At 41.9% G+C, this 18,851-nt stretch overlaps 2 protein-coding genes across 6 annotated transcripts in view; one reads left to right on the forward strand and one right to left on the reverse strand.

Annotated features, from left to right (window-relative positions):
- The window catches only part of LOC120788358 (serine/threonine-protein kinase SBK1-like), a 19,753-nt gene extending 16,541 nt beyond the window's left edge, over positions 1-3,212 (forward strand). The window contains exons 3-4 of the mRNA XM_040124122.1: positions 603-805; positions 1,844-3,212. Coding sequence (XP_039980056.1) covers positions 603-805; positions 1,844-2,665 — 1,025 coding nt within the window. The 3' untranslated portion in view covers positions 2,666-3,212. The remainder of the gene's footprint in view (positions 1-602; positions 806-1,843) is intronic.
- LOC120788357 (transcription factor 20-like) overlaps positions 1-18,851 on the reverse strand; it is a 27,414-nt gene that overhangs the window by 2,912 nt on the left and 5,651 nt on the right. For 2 of the 5 annotated variants that reach the window (XM_040124120.1, XM_040124119.1), the window contains 4 exons: positions 18,339-18,432; positions 17,756-17,805; positions 15,161-15,229; positions 13,050-14,381 (listed from right to left, as the gene is read on the reverse strand). In XM_040124120.1, coding sequence (XP_039980054.1) covers positions 15,188-15,229; positions 17,756-17,805; positions 18,339-18,432 — 186 coding nt within the window. In that variant the 3' untranslated portion in view covers positions 13,050-14,381; positions 15,161-15,187. Of the gene's footprint in view, positions 1-13,049; positions 14,382-15,160; positions 15,230-17,755; positions 17,806-18,338; positions 18,433-18,851 lie in introns of those variants that run through there. The other 3 variants (XR_005707225.1, XR_005707227.1, XR_005707226.1) reach the window with 3 other exon arrangements.

Raw genomic sequence — 18,851 nt, forward strand, 5'->3', positions numbered from 1 at the left:
GTGCAGGGGGAGGCAGAAGTGGCGGCTCTCCAGGTTTACCGTCTGGGGGGAATGCGATTAGCCCCGCTAGTTTTCTCTTCGCTCTCGTTCTGGGCAGTAAGTGGCCGCTGACGGGAGACGAGGTGAGCCAAGGCTTCTGACCCACGCTCTCACAAATTGCCTTTCCGTGTTCCCTCCACACAACGTAACGTGTTTTTGTGCGTCCTTTACATTAATGAGGCTCTTTTCTCGTCTATGGCTTTCTAATCTTGTTGCCGTCTCTCTGCGAGGACATGTTTGCGGCTGTAAACATCACTTTGCTGCGAAATCCCCAACGTGAAAGCAGATCAGCAACATCCCGGTTACTCCGTTGGAACACGACTACTCTGGCAGAGGATTTTGAAATACTTAATAAATCTGCTGGAAAAATAAAAACCCATTAGGATTTAATTCAATGACATTGGAGACTTTAATTATTCATGAAATTTGAAATGATTTTAATTAAGTTTCTCGCATGCAGTAGGGCGGCTGTGAAATAAATCCTCCAAACGCTTTAATAGGGTGGAAAAGAACAAGAAGTGAGGAATGAGATTGGAAGTTACGTAACTGTCCTTGTTTCACAGGCACAAAAATGGCCCTGAAGTTTCTGCGGAAGAAGACCACTAAGCTGAAGAGCTTCCTGAGAGAGTACAGCATCTCCCTTTACCTGTCGCCCTGCCCGTTCATCATCAACATGTACGGCATCGCCTTCGAAACGGACGAGTACTACATCTTCGCCCAGGAGTACGCTCTGGCCGGAGATCTGTTCGACATCATCCCCCCGCAGGTGAGACGGGCTGAGACTCAGATCTGCAAATCAGGGGTGTTTATATTACCCGATCCAAACGGGCCCCGGGGTGCGTTTCCAACCACCTGTTTAAGTGTGAATTTTCAATGGCGGCAGATGAAGACGTCAGATCTGCGCCGATCGTAACGTTGCTCAAATTAATACGTGAAACAAACAGAACTTTACCATTTCAGCTCTTTAGTCAGGTCATCTTGTTGCGGTCTCTTGTTTTCGTAGAACGGTGGCGGATGGAAATGTGCATTAATTTGCCTTTTCTTTTGGCATTTAAAAAAAAAAAAAAAAAATTCATCCTACATTTGGATGGAAAAATCTTTTTAAAGTTTCAGACCGTCTCCTGGAACTTTCAATTGATCAATTAATAAACATCTGAAACACAATCACGTGAAAGTCGAATTTCCACCAGGAAGTGTTACTTTGTACGAAGCTCGTAAAAGAGACAGTGGAGACTCACCGTTGACCCTGTGTAGGCAGACCGCTCGAGATTTAGGAAAGTAAAACCCATTTCACGGAGCAGAGGCTTGTGGCCCCCCCCAAAAAAGTAACAGTTGTAGGGGCAGGTGCAGAGAAGAAGTCTGCGTCTGCTAAACCTGAACTAAACTGTTGCACATTTTTAAATTTTGTGGATTAAAAACCTTCATCGTAATGGCATTTGATGGCAGTAACGATGGCTCGTCTGTCGCCAACCACCCGGATACCTACATATACACATTAAAAAAATAAACTGCAAGCCGTTGTTGCAAATACATCAGAGTTCATTGTAACACAATCCAGATTCATTCTTAATCCCCCAAATATTGGGGGGTATCCATAAATTGTCATTTCCACACAAGATGCAGATGCATGCATGCCGCGTTCCTGCGTGATTACACATTGGCCGGCTTTTGCCATGCTTGCCATGCACGCTTTTCCCGCGACCTGTGCGCAACGTGGCGCTACAGGACCACACCCCATCGCAGCCGGGTACGCTCAGTGTCGGTGTCCTGTACGTGTGCCCTCACATTTCTGCTCTCTGCTCAGGTGGGACTCCCGGAGACGGTGGCCAAGCGCTGCGTCCACCAGGTGGCCATCGCCCTGGATTACCTGCACTGTAAGAAGCTGGTCCACCGGGACATCAAGCCTGAGAACATCCTCATCTTTGACAAAGAGTGCAGAAAGGTCAAGCTGTCAGACTTCGGCATGACGCGGCGCGCCGGCTCCCCGGTGAAGCGTGTGAGCGGCACGATCCCGTACACGGCGCCCGAGCTGTGCGACACCTCGCGGCACGAGGGTTTCTGCGTGGACTACAGCACGGACGTGTGGGCGTTTGGCGTGCTGCTCTTCTGCATGCTGACGGGAAACTTCCCCTGGGAGAAGGCCATGCCGAATGATGCCTTCTACGAGGAGTTTGTTCGCTGGCAGCGGCGTCGGACGGGCACGGTGCCTTCGCAGTGGCGCCGCTTCACTGATGAAGCCCTACGAATGTTTCGTAGACTCCTCTCCATCGAGCAGGAGCGCCGCTGCTCCGTCAAAGAAGTCTTCAGCTACTTCAACCAGTGCTGGATGTTGGACATGGAGAACGGGAACAGCACCGGCAGCGGCGGCGGTTTGGCGAGCAGTGCTCCTCCTCTGGACATCAGCTCGTCCTCGTCCGAAGAAGATGTGTTAGTGGACAGACTGAAGCAGCAGAGCCTGTCAGCCGCCTGTGTGGCGGCGAAGGGAAACATCATGATGGACACTCACTACTCCTCCATGTCCACCAACAGCTCGCCGTCCTCCACCGGCAGCTACGAGCGGGTCAACCGGGAAAACAACGAAAGAGGACGCCTCCTGGTGGCCACGCCCATTGAGATCTGTGTGTAGATGCTGCTGCTGCTGCTTTACGGGCGACCTGCTCACACGTGAAGCCGGTGTGAGCTGAAGAGGAAGATTTTCTCCGAGCATGGAACGAGAGGAGAAAAGTGAGGAAGGAAGTGTGGCGTCAGGAAACTATCAGCAGTCTGACATACGCTGTAGCTTCACTGCGGATTCCATCGTTTCTGATGAAGACAAACTCCCAGTGAGACAATCACGCGCTGTAGCCTCCTGAATGTGGTCTATACTGCAGATACTGAAACGGGACAGGACATGGACTCACCCGACTCACTGTTAAACAAAAAATAAAAACTGGACGGAGAGTAAATAAAAACAAAAAAAACAAAACAACATAATCCGTAAGCAATATGTTCAAATGTTTGGAAAAACTCGATCGCTGCAAAAACAATCTGAAGAAGAAGAAGGAGGCTGCGATCGGCTTTCTAGTAGAGGTTCAGTGCATAAAAGACTGATGGCACTATTGTGTGTTTATTGTATTGTACCATTTTCATGTTTGGTAGATACGTTTCTGTGAAGTGTGTGTTGTTGTTTTTTTTTTTTTGGGGAGTTATTTATTTATGTCAGATGCATATATTTATGATTTGTTTTATTTTAGTGCCACCAGAACTCTGAAGCCGTTTTTTTTTTTCTCTCTGAGAATTAAAAATTAATGAAAATTTGAATGACTTCTTAAAACCAAACAAACTGTAGAAGCATGCCATTGTGGCTTTCACACAGCTACATTTTTCTTTAATGTGTGTCGTCATGTTGTTGTTGTTGTTGTTGTTGTTGTTGTGGTGTCCCATAAAAGTAGATGTATGGAGATTTTCCCACCCAAAATGTCCTTCTCACGGTTGCCTGTGATGCCTAAACCCACTGTGTAGTAGCAATCAACAATAACAAGCAGCTGAAAACACCTCATGGTCAGCAGTACGTGTTAATCGGGTATCTTCTTACTTTTCTAACCAGTTCTCCCGTCAAACTGGGACCAGTACTGAATACTGCTGCGGCACCGCTATCAGTGTGAACAGTCGAACTCTTTTATAACCACTTCAGGTGATGAATTAACCGAAAAGGACATTTCCTTTTGTGGCCATGCACAATCATCTGCTTGGTAACCTGACAAATAGGAGAAAAGCGTACAAAACTCCGATGAATAATCCCAATTTTTCTACTTGCATGGATGATAAGGAAAATGGAAATTGTACCTTTTCATCGAGCAGTTAACACAATTATCTAACAAGTGAGATATTTGGACTTTTTTTCTGAAAAACAGGCAAGATCCTGCAAATATCCTTAAAGTTCATTTTGATGACTGAGTTGTCTTTCAGCACGAGGAGAATACAATTAAAATTCTGTACTTGGGAACACTACCTTACACTTTACTGCCCTCTCAACCTTATATTCCAGTTTTTTGCTGTGTAATTCATTAGAAAGCTGACGTGAGATGGATGGACGAATGTAGAAAACACACACCCAAAAAAAAAAAACAAAAAAAAAACATTTGGATTTGGGGATTAAAATGTTTCAGAAATTTCTCTCCTGCTTTTGTGTTTTTCAGTAGTATTGCATGAATATTACTGTGGTGAAAATTTGTTGAATAAACACACCGAGAGTTGAAAAAAAAAAAAAAACAAAACAGCAGTGGCCTTTTTTTTTTTTTTTTTAAATGAAAGGATATATTTAATATTTTGGGAATACGCTTAATTGCTTTTCTTGCCAGGAATTAGATGAGACGATATAAGAATCCAGTCTCTGGAAGGTAAATATGAAGCTACAACTAGCAGCCCGTCGGCATGCATTAGCTTAGCTTGGCAGAAAAACTGCTAATAGGTAAACAGCCACCTTGGCTCTGTCCAGCAGTAACTAATAATACTAATAAAACAAAACTAATTTATTGATGAGTTGTGGTTTTAAGAGGGGCAGTGTGTGGCAGCTGCTCGCTAAGAAACACGTCAGATTTTGTACGTTTAACAAACTAGATATAACATGTCACTTTGTTAGCTTTAGCGGTGCTGAGAGGTGGATTCTTTTGTTACCTCTGGACAAGATGTGTCCAGTCTTCCTAATAAGCTAATGATTAGCTAACAAGCTGCTAGCTGTAACTTATTATTTACAGGTACAGGCCTTCTCATCTCACCAGCGATGCCAGATGCTGGAAAAAACTATCTAAAGACTCCAAAATGATCATAATTTCGAGGGAAACTAAGGTACATTCAGAAACCAGACTGAGAACCAAAAATTGGGTCGTATATGGATCAGAGGGAACGCTGTTTAAAAGAGTTCTGGGCCGTTTGTTCACGGTACATTCGTACATGGATGGATTACTGAACCTGCGTACCAGACACCAGGCACAGGCCCAGGGGGTCGGAGGACCCAAAATATCCCGGAGAGAGACATTAAAAAAACCTCAAAGAGACACAAAGTAATGCAAAACCACCACATCAAGCGTATCAGGCGGCAGAATTTTCTTTGTGGTGGTTTATCACAAAGAGATGCAAAACAATTACGGACTTGAAACAGCTACAAAGAGATGCAAAATGGTCAAAAGAGACAAAAGAAACGTCCACAAAGAGATTCTAAACAACAGAGAGACACAACAACCTCGGAGACACACAAAATGACCGCAAACAGATTCAAAACGATGCAGAACCACCACAAACGGATGCAAAATGTCTTCAAAGAGACACAAAACAAGTACAAAGAGATTCAAAAAGACTACAAACAAAACAGCCGCATGGGTTGTGGTCGTTTTATGTCATAATCTGTCAAACACAAGTTGACTGTCAACGGTTTGGACAACAGGCCAGCGTTTGTTGTGCAGGCTACAGGACACACCATGCGTCCCAGCGTGTAAGTGCTCAGGTTACAGTTAAACATTTTCTGCACCACAAAACGAACCAAACAATGATTTGACCCAAACAACTTGTGAAATACAGTAACCGAGCTCTTCTGAGAGGTTGTGAGTGGCGACAGTGGCCGTCACACGAGATGTCAGAAGAGGTGACTGGAACGTTAAGCGCGGATCCAGAGGCAGTTTTCCCCTCACACATTATTGACATGTCTGGCGTACAATAAATAATCAGGGCTGGTTTAAAATCAGCTCCATACCACTTTAATCTTATGGAAACTATCGTAGATTTTAAGGGCTGTTAGAATTATTGACCCTACATTGTACAAAGACCTAATTATGGTAGAATCATGATGATTATCGTGCACCTGGGAAGATGGCGCCTAAGACTCGGCAAGAAAGCGATTAAGAGTAAATAAACTACTCCTTTCACAATCTAATAAGACCTTAGGAAAAAAGCAACATCTCATTCTGGAAAAATGAAGGAAGCATCACGCGCTGTGTTAACGGACACCGGTGGAAAAATCTTAGTGTTTTATTTAATGCGATGTGTGTACCGCGTCGTTTTAGAGTCTCAGATGGCAGATGAAACGCTACAGGAAGTAATGTTGCGTGTCTTTATTCCACCAGTACGGCGTCCCCGACAAACCTCTCTCTCAGTTCATAAAAAATGAAAGGAGGCAATCGGAAGTGGAGCCGGACTCTGTCCTGTGAAACGACTCTGGGGTGGAAAGACTCGCTGCCAAGTTCTCCTTTGATTTGATCAAACTGCAGATTTAAAGTAAAGAGATCGACTCTTATCGAGGTAAACACTTTTATCCAAAACACAAGACACACGCACACACACACACACACACACAAAAAAGACCAGAGGAAAAACCCAGATCGCTTTATGCATTAAAAATCAAGCTTTGCCGTATGTCGGTCACATAATTATGCCCCAATAAACTCACAATGCCCCACAAAGCTGAAAAACCACTGAGGCGTGTTTCTGGCTCGGCTGTAATGAGCAACGTCTGCCTCCAAAACCTAGCTGGAAGCTGAATTACGTAACACTCCCACCTAGGTGGGACCGAATCCGATTTAATGTTACATTAAAAATGATCCATACATCAAGAGCAGATCGGCCCAAAACTTCTTTTTATGCAGCAGAACAAAGATTTTACACCAACTGCAGATGTGCTCATCACAAAGCATTTTTTTTTTTAAAAGACTGATAAGGAAGGGAAAGGGGAAATTAATCTTCACAATGTCAGTCCAACAATACAAACTCAGCCTGCCTGGATAAAAAGGAAACGGGGGGGGGGGCGGCGAAGTGCAGCTGAGCTGAAGTGAAGTGCAGATCGTCAAGCAACCCTCCATGTTCAGCATAGCAATTACAGCTGAGAGCTGCATTCACTGATCTCAGTGTCTCTGCCACCGCCATGTTTACATATTCCCCAGCAGCAAAGAGGCAGAGGGGAGAGTTGGGTACCCAGATGAGTTTTATCCAAGAACTACGTGGTGTGTCAGAAATAAAAGACGTGAGGATGGAAAGGTTGAGGTCACTCCCGTTCAAAGTCTTCTGTTTTTTTTGTTTGTTTTTTTATTTTGCTTTTTAGTAAAGCACAGTCAGTTCGCGAGAACAACTCTTGAAGTCAGAGCTGAAGAGCGCTTCGTTTCGTACATCGTTTGAAGGACTAGGTTTTAGCCGCGCTAGCAGCAAAATGAGCTGGTCGGTCAAGCCCACCGCTTTGGGTCCAGACTGAGGCATGTCAACAATCATTTGAGGGATTGCCGTGAAATTTTGTAAAGGCATTTATGGTCCCCGGATGACGAATTCTTCAGATTTTGGTGATCCCTGACTCTAGCGCCACCATGAGGTTGACTTCTGCGGTTTTCAGTGAAATATCACAACGACTTCTAGGACTGATTGCCGTGAAATTTTCCCCCCTCAGGATGAACAGTAACGGCTTTGGTGATATCTTAACTTTTCATCTGGCCCCGGCCGGTCAAAATTTCATTTGTCCAATTCTTTGGTTTATGACTAAGTACCTGCGAAACTAACAACATTCCCATCTGCCATCAGCAGCAGCCTGTTTCGCCACAAGTCTCAACGACACGATAACGCTACGCTAAAACTGAAATCCTAAAATGAGGCTTTGCGGTAGCAGAAGTAGAAAAGAGCCAGAAAACCAGAAAACCGAGGCAGTAATGTCACTTACTCCTAAAGTTTGCTAACATTAGCCACCATGAGCTACCAGAACCAGACAAAGTAAGACTGTAGCTCCAAATCCCTGTGGTGTTTTATTGTTTATGAATTCAACTTTTCATTTAAGAGGAAGGCTTCTTTTTATTTTTTATTTTTTAGTTAGTTACATAGAGTCACTTCAAATAAGTTTCCAAACCTGTTACCTGTATCCTGGTTTCACAAAATGACGCAATACTGCTTTTAACATTAATTCATCATCAAAAAGTCTTCTCCAAGGGTCGCACACGCAATCACAGAGAGTCAGCTGGTCAAGAATAGAGTTAGAGAGACTCCATTTTTAAGTGAGGTCCTGTGTGGACATGTTACCGAGAGAATCCGTGGCTCCTGTTGACTGACTGAAGACCGTGGAAAAGAAAGATGGAGAAGAACAGAACACGCACATTCTCTTAGCCATCAACATATAAAGTTAATTTAGCATGTACTTAATGTTCCCCACTCACCACTTGCTCTTTCTGTAGTGTACGGTTTATTTTGTAAGCCACGCACGGAGACATAGCTCAGAGACTGGTGTCAGTTTCAGCAGCAGCACATTGTGCTGAGCCCACCTGCAAAAGCAGCGGAGCTGTGATCGGAACAGCCCGCCGGTCCTACGAACAGAGATAAGCCTGCAGCCCGAGCGAGGGACGGGGGAGGTAAACAATTGGACATAAGGAAGATAAGGACAACGGCGAGAGGAGGACGACGACAGGGGAGGGGAGAGAGACAATAAAAGAGAATGAGAGCCGCAAGGCTTCAGGTGCAGCTGCAGGCGTAAACACTGTAATGAGATGAAGTTGCGGGAGCGTGTTTCCATTTTGGCTGCAAAATAAACCCGGACAGTCATTTGAGCGTCAATAGAAACGGGACAGAATCAAGAGTCTGCAGCCAAGCTAGCAGCTCTGTGACAGCAGCGTGTTCGGCATAGTTTGTTCCACCTCCGGACCCCCGGAGATCTGCTGACCAAGAGATCACTGCTCGCCATTCCACGCTCCCAGTTAAAATCCAAAATCCCAGAGAGACACATTCCTGAATGGCGGAATAGTTTCCCCACTCACTCTTAGATCTTCTCCTCCAATGACGTCTTTAGAAACCCCGTCTTTAGACCCATCTCTTTTCTTCAGCCTTTTAATAGCCATTATATAGACTGATCACGCTGTCTTTTATTTGTTTGTGTTTTAACTGTTGTACCGATCCCGGTCTCCATCAATTTTCTGATCAGCAAGATTCCTTGAAAAGACAGACTTTCAAAAGAAATGTTGATACTAATCTTCCTTTTAATTTAATGATTATCTTAATCTTTTATATAAGAATCTGACTGGTATCATGTTCAGCTGCAGTGACCTGCCCTGCGCAAAAACACTGCATTTAAAAAAAAAAGAAAAAAAAAGGATGCTCTCTGCCATGGTAACAGGATCAATATGCTCACGCCGTCTGCGGCTGCCAGGTTATTTCAGCAGGTGAGAGCAGCGAGTCTAATCTGAGTTCAGCAAGGTGGCACAGGGAGGTGAGAAACGCCGCAGGTACGCGCGTCAGCCTGCTGATGGTGCGGCAGAGCTGTGAAACGCTTCCAGAGATAGACTTTATCACGACGACGTGTCGGAACGAAGACCCTTTCCATCAACGTGGGGGGGGGGGGGGGTTGTGACGCAAAAGCAGGGCTCGGTGCGAAAGTCTGCGTTGACTGAAAATACTCAGATATTAACTGTTGTGCATTAGTGATGCAGCAGCACACCTCCCACATGTTCAGCTGTTTGGTTACTTTGATTAAAAAAAAAAAACTTTGGCTTTTAACCAGACCAGACCCAGCGACAGGCCGCCCGCTGTTTAGGTGTCGCACGCACACTCGCTGTCAGTCAACAAATCAATAACTTTGATCCTTCTGATCAAAATGAGCCATCACACTTGGTTGTAAACACTCTCTATGTGTCGGTATGGAAACACACGTGAGCATAAACATTCGCTTGTGTCTCTTCTACTTAAGATGGCGATAATAAACATTTTCATAATAACAATGCATCCGATGACGATGTGAAATCGATGCGAACGCAGCTTTGAAGTGAGTTCAGCTCACTGTTTAGCTGTTCCGACCACAGCTTTACTGTTTTGGTTCGCTCTCACGGCTCCCATCGTCCTCATTTCCAGCAGGCAGCTGTTTCCACCGTTCGCAGAGGAAAAAGCCCTAAAAAGCCACCGTCCACTACCTGCTCCGCACCAAACAGCGGAAAGACGCAGTTGAAGACCAGCTGGTGAACATGGTGGAGAATCTCGTTCTCTACCGATGCAATGTTTAAGCGATTTCCAACAGACAGACCACGTCAAAATCAGTGGTAGATTAGGAATTCGAAGAACAGGTGAAGTAAACGCCAGGTTACTTATATAACCATAACTTAATGTAACGTTAGCTTGTCGCTTTCAGACAATTGGCCAGAAAAAAATCCAAAGTATTAAATTAAGCAAACAATGCCACACGACTTCCAGGCTTCACTGGAGAACATACATTAGATCAGACTAAACTTGTTGGACAAAGTCTGAGCCATTTTTCCTTCGCAAAAAAAGGGGCCATAGCCTTCAACAGTAAACGGCCTGTAATGTTGTCGAATAAACATGAAACTGGTTACCCCAGTCTCCCCACGGCAGAGTCCAGTTTCACTTTATACGTGAAGCGGTGACTTGTGCGTCGTTTGCTGTAGCTAACATTAGTACAGCTGCTGGAAACACCCGCTCAGGTGCAACAGATGTCTCAGGGGTGCACCAGCACTGCAGCGCCAACTCTATCAGCGAGGCCAGACTTTGCCCAGTCCAGCCGGACCTGGGCGTGGGCCTCAGAGAGCTATCTAAACCGGAGAGCCGCCAGACAACAAAAACTACGTGGACTTCTTGCTGTTATGATGTTATGATGCTTTTATTGTTCATCGTTGACCCCTAAGAAGTCGGGGGGCGTGCCCTATGAGATGCGTTTCCCATTAGCTCCAAGAGTTTTAATGTTTCAAATACTCCACAATTAAACTCCTCATTAACTGACACACTCACGGGCATAAAATATTAAATAGGGGACAGAAATACCAGTTAACGACACAAAACACAAAAAGACGGCGAAGAAAAAGCAAACAAAAGCGAGGCCCGAGTCAGACGCCGTACTCGCCTGAACGAGATGCTGCGGATGAAAACACCGAAACGGATCCTTCCGACCCTTCGACGGACAGAGCGCTGCTCTCCAATATCATGTCATTAGACCAAGAAGTCGCCTGGATTTTAAGGTTGAATCCAGTTGTAGTGGAAATCGTCACTGAATTTAAAAAAAAAAAAAAAACTGGCAAAAGAAAATGTGTGTAAATGCGCATTTCCATCCACTAACATTCTGTTAATATTAGGAGTTGGTTCATCAGGATAAACAGCTGCTGGAACTAACCCTCCAGTTGGGGCCATTAAAACCACTACAGAGGAAGAGATGACTTAATTAAAAGTCAGTTAAACCAATGAGCTCACAGATGTCACTGATTAATTACTGTCAGGTAATCAGTTGTTATATTTGACACCTTCACAGATCTAATTAAATGCACTTTATCGCAGATTTTTTTTTTTTTTAAGGCAAACCTAAATTCCACATAATCCTTTACGAATCTTAAAGGTGATTATTCACATCAAATATTTTTGTATAATCAAACAGCTCTGGTTATCCTGGTAAAGAAAATGTACAATATATCCCTATTTAAGGCTAATAAGAGACAGGCAGATGCATGTATTACAAAAGCACAGTTTTTGGGGTGTTTGTAAGATCACAAACCTGCTCCTCTAACACCAAAAACAAACCGCACTGTTCGGTCAGTTCTGCGTCTTAAAACCTTGAAAGGAAAAGAAAAACAGCACAAGTTGTCAGATTTTGTTTGATTCAATTATTATTTTAAAGATATACTAGAAACAGCACTGGAAACAAATATTGTTATTGTTATTATTGTTACAAACCTGCCAGATATTTCCATTTGTTTAGGAACAGAAAGATTGAAAGTTTGAGAATAAATCCCCTCAGATGTTTGGTAATCTGCCAAAAACCCAGGCACACTATTCTCCTCGCAGCGAAAAAACATTTTGTTCCAGTGTAGGAGCAGTAACGATTGTGGATGACAAATTCTGCACAGACAACCTTCATGGGGCTTTTTGAGAGCTTTGCAAAGCAAACACTGAGAAAGGTCCACTGGCAATGTTAGCATTTCTAAAATCTCCTTTTCCACTTCAAGAGAAAGACGGTTTCGTTTTACTGACTTTTATTAAATAACAATTATCTTTGTATTCCTCAAATAATAGAAATGCAGGCATGAAAGCAAACTCTGACAATTTACTTAGAATGTTTCTTTTTAAACAATTAGTGCCCGTGTGTCATCTGTCATGTCAGTCCAGTAATGATTCATGAAAACAATTACAAGAGATCATACAAAGATGGACAGTTAAAGCTACACTAGGCAACTTCAGCTCCACACGGCATCGAGAGGTAACATGTATTAAACGGCCAATTCATGCAAATCACAAAAACATACTTTCCAACTTACTCCAGTTTCACTTTATCAAGTTAAGTTATTATTCTTAGTTTTATTTGCTGAGAATCATCCACAGGCTCGCTGAGAATTTTCTGGCAGTTGAGGTACTTTAAAATAAAGTTTACTTTAAAATTGCTCTCTCTCTCTCTCTGGGAGTGACAACTCAAGTCAAATCTGAACACACAGACATGGTACACCTATTTCTGGATTCAGTCTGACTTACACTTCCCGAGGATATTGCTGTCTGCGAGATCAACTGCATATAAATGTCCATAAATTCGCTCAGAAATCGTGGAAAAAAGATGCTCCTTATAATTGCATAACTTGCCTGAGAATCATCACATTTTTACGTTTTCCTCCTTGTCAAAGTGATCCAGTGGCAGTTGTCTGCAAACCCATGGGTACATTGCAAACTGGGACTGCTAATGGCTAATTCGACGTATTGTTGATGGTGCTAATTTGCCAAAATTTAAAACAAAATAGGGGCTAAAAGAATTGGGCTCAAGTTGTAGCCCACAGCAAAGGTCGCTGAAACATACCAACATTGTACTTTCTGTTTACATCTCCCAAATTATGGGAACCTGAAACCTGACAAAAAAAATTTTTTTTAAGTTGTAGCTGGAGAGAAGTTGGAGATCCCAAAACCTCTGCAAATAAAGACAACAAAGCTGCAACTAAGATATTATTTTCTCAATTTACTGACTGTTTTGTTTATAAAATATAAGTAAATTGTGAAAAATATACATTAAAATTTCTCCGGAGCCCAAAGTGACATATTCAAATTGTTTGCTTTGTCTGACCAACAGTCCAAAACTAAGAAAATATTCAATTTACAAAGTTATAAAAACGGAGAAAAGGAGCAAATCCTCACATTTGAGCAGCTGGAATCGGTATTTTTACTGAGCATTTTATTTGGAAAAAAAAATAATAATAAAACAAAATAAAACAACAAATAATAATTAAAATAATTTTTTGTGGTCAATCGACTTATTGTTTCAGCTCTAAAAGCCAAAACTATCTGAATTGGACGACTTTTTTTGTGATTTGGTTGAACTGACCTTTTAACTTTACATTTTCTGAAATCACTCTAATATGACATAAGAGAAAAAAAAATAAAAATCTACCAGCCCACAAAACACAGAACACTGACACTTGCATCTATTGCTGTGCTGAACTCTCGCTGCTGCTTATGAGACGTTTTGTTCTGTTTGTCAGTTTCAAGTTTCCACATCCTGTCCGGAGAGAAGCATCTAAACACGACACCAGATAATAATTCACTTGAATATGGTGAATGTACAGTTTGTGGTCTCAGTAACTGTGGATGGTATATTCTCTTTTGCAGCCCTACTTTGTGATTTAGACAGAAATTCAGTATTTCTATATATATCTATATATATATATATATATAAATCTTGCTTAGTGCAGCTTTATATTAAATTTAAATAACTGTAGTAGAAAGGGAAGAACAAAGTCTACAAACAGATATAAATAAACATCTTAAAATTATGCTATAAAGTGCATTGTAGCAAACATCAACTGTCCATGCATCTCGATGAAAATAAATTATGTTGTGATGACCGAAGCACTAACAGCAATAGAAAAGTAGTACAAAAACAGTAGAAAGAAAAGAAGTGGCCTCATATAAAGATATTATACTCTAAACAACAAATTAATAAAGCTCATTTAAGCTCGAATATAATTATTAGGTTCAAATAATAAACTGTATTTGTGATGTGGCTAGTCCAAGTGTGGATCTTCAAGAAGAGGAATAAATACACAGTTCCACGCACGCACACACGCACACCAAACAAACAAACACACAAACAAACAAACAAACAAACACGCACGCACGCACGCACCCCATCTTGGCTCAGTCCAATTGGTGTAACTGGCTGTGTTAAAGACCTACAAAAGAACAGAAATAGAACAAAACAAAGACACTTCTTATGAAAATCCTAAAGTGGCCCCTGGTTTGATCTGTCTGTCATGACGAGTGAAATCTTACCAGAAGGTTTGCCTTCTGCTTGAGCACACACATTAATTAGTGTTATAAAACAGCAGAGGTGAAGTCAGGCAGCTCCCGTCGCACCCTGAGGAGATCCGTGGATCATTCTGGGACAAACAAAACAAATGACAGTGAAGATGAACACATGTTTTTCTGGACATAAATTCATTTTATTCTCTAATTACACTCAAGTGGAGCTGCAACTAACAATTATTTTTTATTGTCGATTAAGTCGACAACTCCGAATTTGGTCTATAAAATGTCAGAAAAAAAGTGAAAAGTGCGCATTAAAATATCCTAGAGCAGTGGTTCCCGTCAGTTTCAAATCATTTCAACCGCTTCAACTATTTATCCATCACTTTTAGTTCAGTGTTTCAACTTCTCTGCTCGCTTGCTTCCTAGTTTTCATGCGCCCTCAACGTGTGGTGCTCAGGTGTTAGAGCCGACTCAATATGTCAATATATATATACACATTTTTTTTTAGTTCAAATCTATATATTTTTTTAAAAAGCAGTTGAGCTACTCCGCAGTCTTTCCATGTACCAAATGCAGGAGTACCACCTGGGGCACGACCACCTCCGGTTGGGAATCACTGTCCTAGAGCACAAGGTAACACCATCGCCATCAAACGTGTTGTTTTGTCCAACCAGCCGGCCAAAAAAACAATATTCAGTTTAAGACCAAGAAAAGCATCAGAATTCACATAGCTGAGAAGCTGGAAACCACAAATTTATAGGATTTTTGCTTGAAAAAAAAATGAAACAAATAATCAATTATCAAAATAACTGCTGATGAATTTTCTCCTGATTGATTAATCAACCGATTGTTGCAGCTCTACAGATGAGCTATTACAATTACGCTTGTCTAAATGACAAATATTACACACCTCCAGTACCCCCACGTGTCTTTCGCGTCATCTCTTGTGCTGTCTGGTTACACTTGTGAACGGTTTGTTCTGTTGGATACAAAAACACATCAGCCAGAAATAAATAACAAGGAAGTTTATCAGATAGCAGCATAAAGTAGATCGAACACACAACACTACTCAGGGGAATGTAGCGGCAGTGACCCTTTACATTAGAGAAAGTACTCTACAGCCAAAAGTATGTGGACACCAGAACTTTACAACCACATGTGAAAGTTGAACATGTCATTTTCAAAGCCCGCGGGCACTGATCTGCTGCTCTAACAGCCTCCACTCTTCTGGTTTCAGTCTTTCCCCCCACCAGACGTTGAACCTGCCCCCCCCAGACGTTGAACCTGCTGCAGGGATTTTTGTCCCGGGCAGCCACCGGAGCTGCGTCACGTTGAAACACACAGCTGTCTGAAACATCACCGTGTGCTCTACTGCCCCACAAAGGCAGAGAGCGGTAACTACAGGCGCAGTGAAGCTGAGACAAAGGGCTTTAGAGGATTCAGAGCGGCTGGCAAACGGGGTAACAGATGGAAAATGCCTACATTTCATGTCCTTTTAGGCTGGTGGCTTTACCCCGACAGAAGACGCCACGGAACCTACATTATCAGCGGTGGAAGGTAACTACGTACACTTACTCGAGAGCCGTGTTTACATACAAATTTGAGGTACTTGTACGTTACTCCGGTATTCTCTTTTCATGCCTTTTCAGGATGTTTCAGAAGGAAATACTGCACTTTTTACTCCACTACATTTGTCTGACAGCAACAGTTACTTTACACATTATGATTTCACATACAAAACATGTAAAGACCCATCGGTATATACAAGTGCATCTTCCTGATTATACCCGTAACAATGTACTGTGGTAGTCAGTGCATGACTTTTACTTGTAGCATTTTTACAGTGTGATATTAGTACTTTTACATAAGTAAACAGATACTGAACGCTACTGTTGGATAATCTTCAATGTAAGGGGAAAAGGCAGCAGCTACAAACGCCGTGTGTTCTTGCAGGTTTTTTTCTTTGTTTGGAAAAATAAACTTCTTTTTGATTATTTACAGTCCGTGGCTTATAGGAAAATAAATGTGTATCTGTTTTATGAGGTGTCTGACTGTATGTCTACTATTAATGTTCATATTAAAATAAATTAACTTGCATACTTAATAGATTTAAGTATGTGATTTAACGGTTGTTTCCTGCCTCATGTTACTTATGTGGAGTATTTCAAAGAATTACCACGATGTCAGTTCATCAAAATGTATGCTTATCATTTACAGTTTGTCATTTTTAGTTTTAGTTTTCACAAGCTACCATTCACTTCATTTAACTAGCTCTCTTGTTTCAGTTGTGTAGTTGACTGTCTCAGTTTCTGCAGTTTGTTTCGGTTTTTAGCTCCGATCAAGAGATCCGGCTCTCGATTATGACAAAAGTGTCTCATAATTACGAGATAATGTTCAACAGACTAACGGGACGCTTCAGAGTTCGCCTGAGAATCATCAGGTTTTGAAGATTTCTTCAGTATCAAGGTAATTTAGTGACAGTTGTCGGCACATCCAGGTGCACATAACAAACAGGAACCGTTAGTAGCTAATTTGGCAGAACTCATTTTCAAAAATGTAACGTAATATAGGAAACGAAAAAATAAAAAAGGGTGGGCTGAAATTGTAGCTCTGCTTTGTTGCCAAAAAAAAAAAAAAAAAAAAAAAAAAATCTAAATAAATAAATAAAAACCCTTAATTATATTGATATTCAAGTCCATATTCATTATACAGATATAAAGGATAGACAGTGAAATCAGGTGGCGCCATGATACCTCTGCCTTCTCAAACAGAGATGATCGCTAACCGGCCGGACCTTTTATCATAATTATGAGATCCGGGTCTTCTAATTATGGCATAATTATGAGATAAGTTCACCAAACTCTTTTTCTTTTGTGAATGAAATGCACTTCCTTAGCTTTTTTAGCTACTGCAAATTTAAGAAGCTGTTTTTACACAAATTATATATTTTGTATGGAATGATAATCTTCTATAAAGCAGACGTGAAGAAGTCAGATCCAGGTCTTGACTCAGTTTCAAACAGTTTTTCATGGTGCAGCCAGGCCATGAAAAAACAACCTGAGACCAAGAGGACTGGAAATTGGCACATATTCGCGACCATACAGAGCACTTTGTCCCTTTCTCATACGACACTTATTCTATGCTAAAAACATCATTTATCATCACTTCTTTCACAAGCAGCATTGTTCGTTGAAACGTGCGGCTGCCTCTCACTTTGTTTGTCCGCTTGTCTCTACGGGAACGAGGCCTCGACGATGAGGGCACCATTGTCTGCGCACTTCTTATTTTCGTCTGTGTTGTGCCTTTCACACGCAGCGCTGAATCTGCACGCCCACATTTCATATACTAAACCCCTCACACAGTTAGTATCCAGGATGGAGTATGTGGGAAAAGTACAAGAGCCTCGAAGCTACGCTAGTGACCCCCAGAGGCCACGCAGCTCCTCACACCTTCATAAAATCCTCTCTCTCATCAACAGGGTTAAAACTCTGATTTTTGTGTTTACCTTGTGCTCTGTACATCTCATTGAGAAGTTCTCTTCATTGAGAACACAGCCTACAAAAAAAAAACCACAAACACACACAAACACAGAGTGTGAGCTTTTAAGACATTTAAAATTCAACATTTTATGCTGAGTGAGAATGACAGTCTTCATTTAGCCTGAAAACACACATTTTCACACACACACACACACACACACACACACACACACACACACACACACACACACACACACACACACACACACACACACACACACAAAAAATAACCTTATAGATTTGACATTTCAGACTGAGTGTGAATGGCAGCCTTCCCACACACACACACACACACACACAAGAAAAAGCACGAGTGACTCAGGCTCCAAATTCGTCACTTTAAACATTTTCACAGCCAGAACTAACACGGGCAGGCAAAGATTTTAGGAACACAAAACCAGGACTTTAAAAAAAGAAATAAAATCACGAGAACAGTAAAACGTCTGAAAATATTTCCAAGCAGAGCAAATTGATATGAGCAGGTCTACTAGATAATAACAGTTTCCATTTCATCCCTATATTAATCCTGACACTCATCTTCTACTGTACCTGACTGAAGGGCACATCTGTAGTGGTAGTTTCTGGGACAGCCCTTCTGGAAACAGCCCATGATCGCACCTGTTTGTTGGCATGTTGAACATACCTGAGAAGGAGAAGCAAACACGTGAGAAAGAGAGACAAACATGGCATCGGTTCTTTATGAGTTTTGTTTTTTTTTTTTTTAACAGTGGCTGGTCTGTGGAAATATTTCTTATCCTGATATACACTCAGCTTCCAGTTTATTACACATTTCTAGCCCTCGTTTTGTGTAAAAATACACTCTAAACTCCAGCTGAAAGGAATAGGAGACTTCAGCGAACTAAATGAGTCAAATCATGATGATCTGCCAAAGTTATTTTCCTTCTAGTGTGGAATTCCCTCTGTGTTTTCCTGCTGGGCTGCGACGTAAAGACTGTAACACAAAGAGGGAAATTCAAGCTAAAAATAAAACCAATAATAATAATAATTTCAAAGGTGAAACAATTCATCAGTAAGTTTATTGGAAGAAAAATAATGGGAAGT

Source organism: Xiphias gladius, chromosome 3 (genome assembly GCF_016859285.1).
Source record: "Xiphias gladius isolate SHS-SW01 ecotype Sanya breed wild chromosome 3, ASM1685928v1, whole genome shotgun sequence".
Taxonomy (NCBI): Eukaryota; Metazoa; Chordata; class Actinopteri; order Istiophoriformes; family Xiphiidae; genus Xiphias; species Xiphias gladius.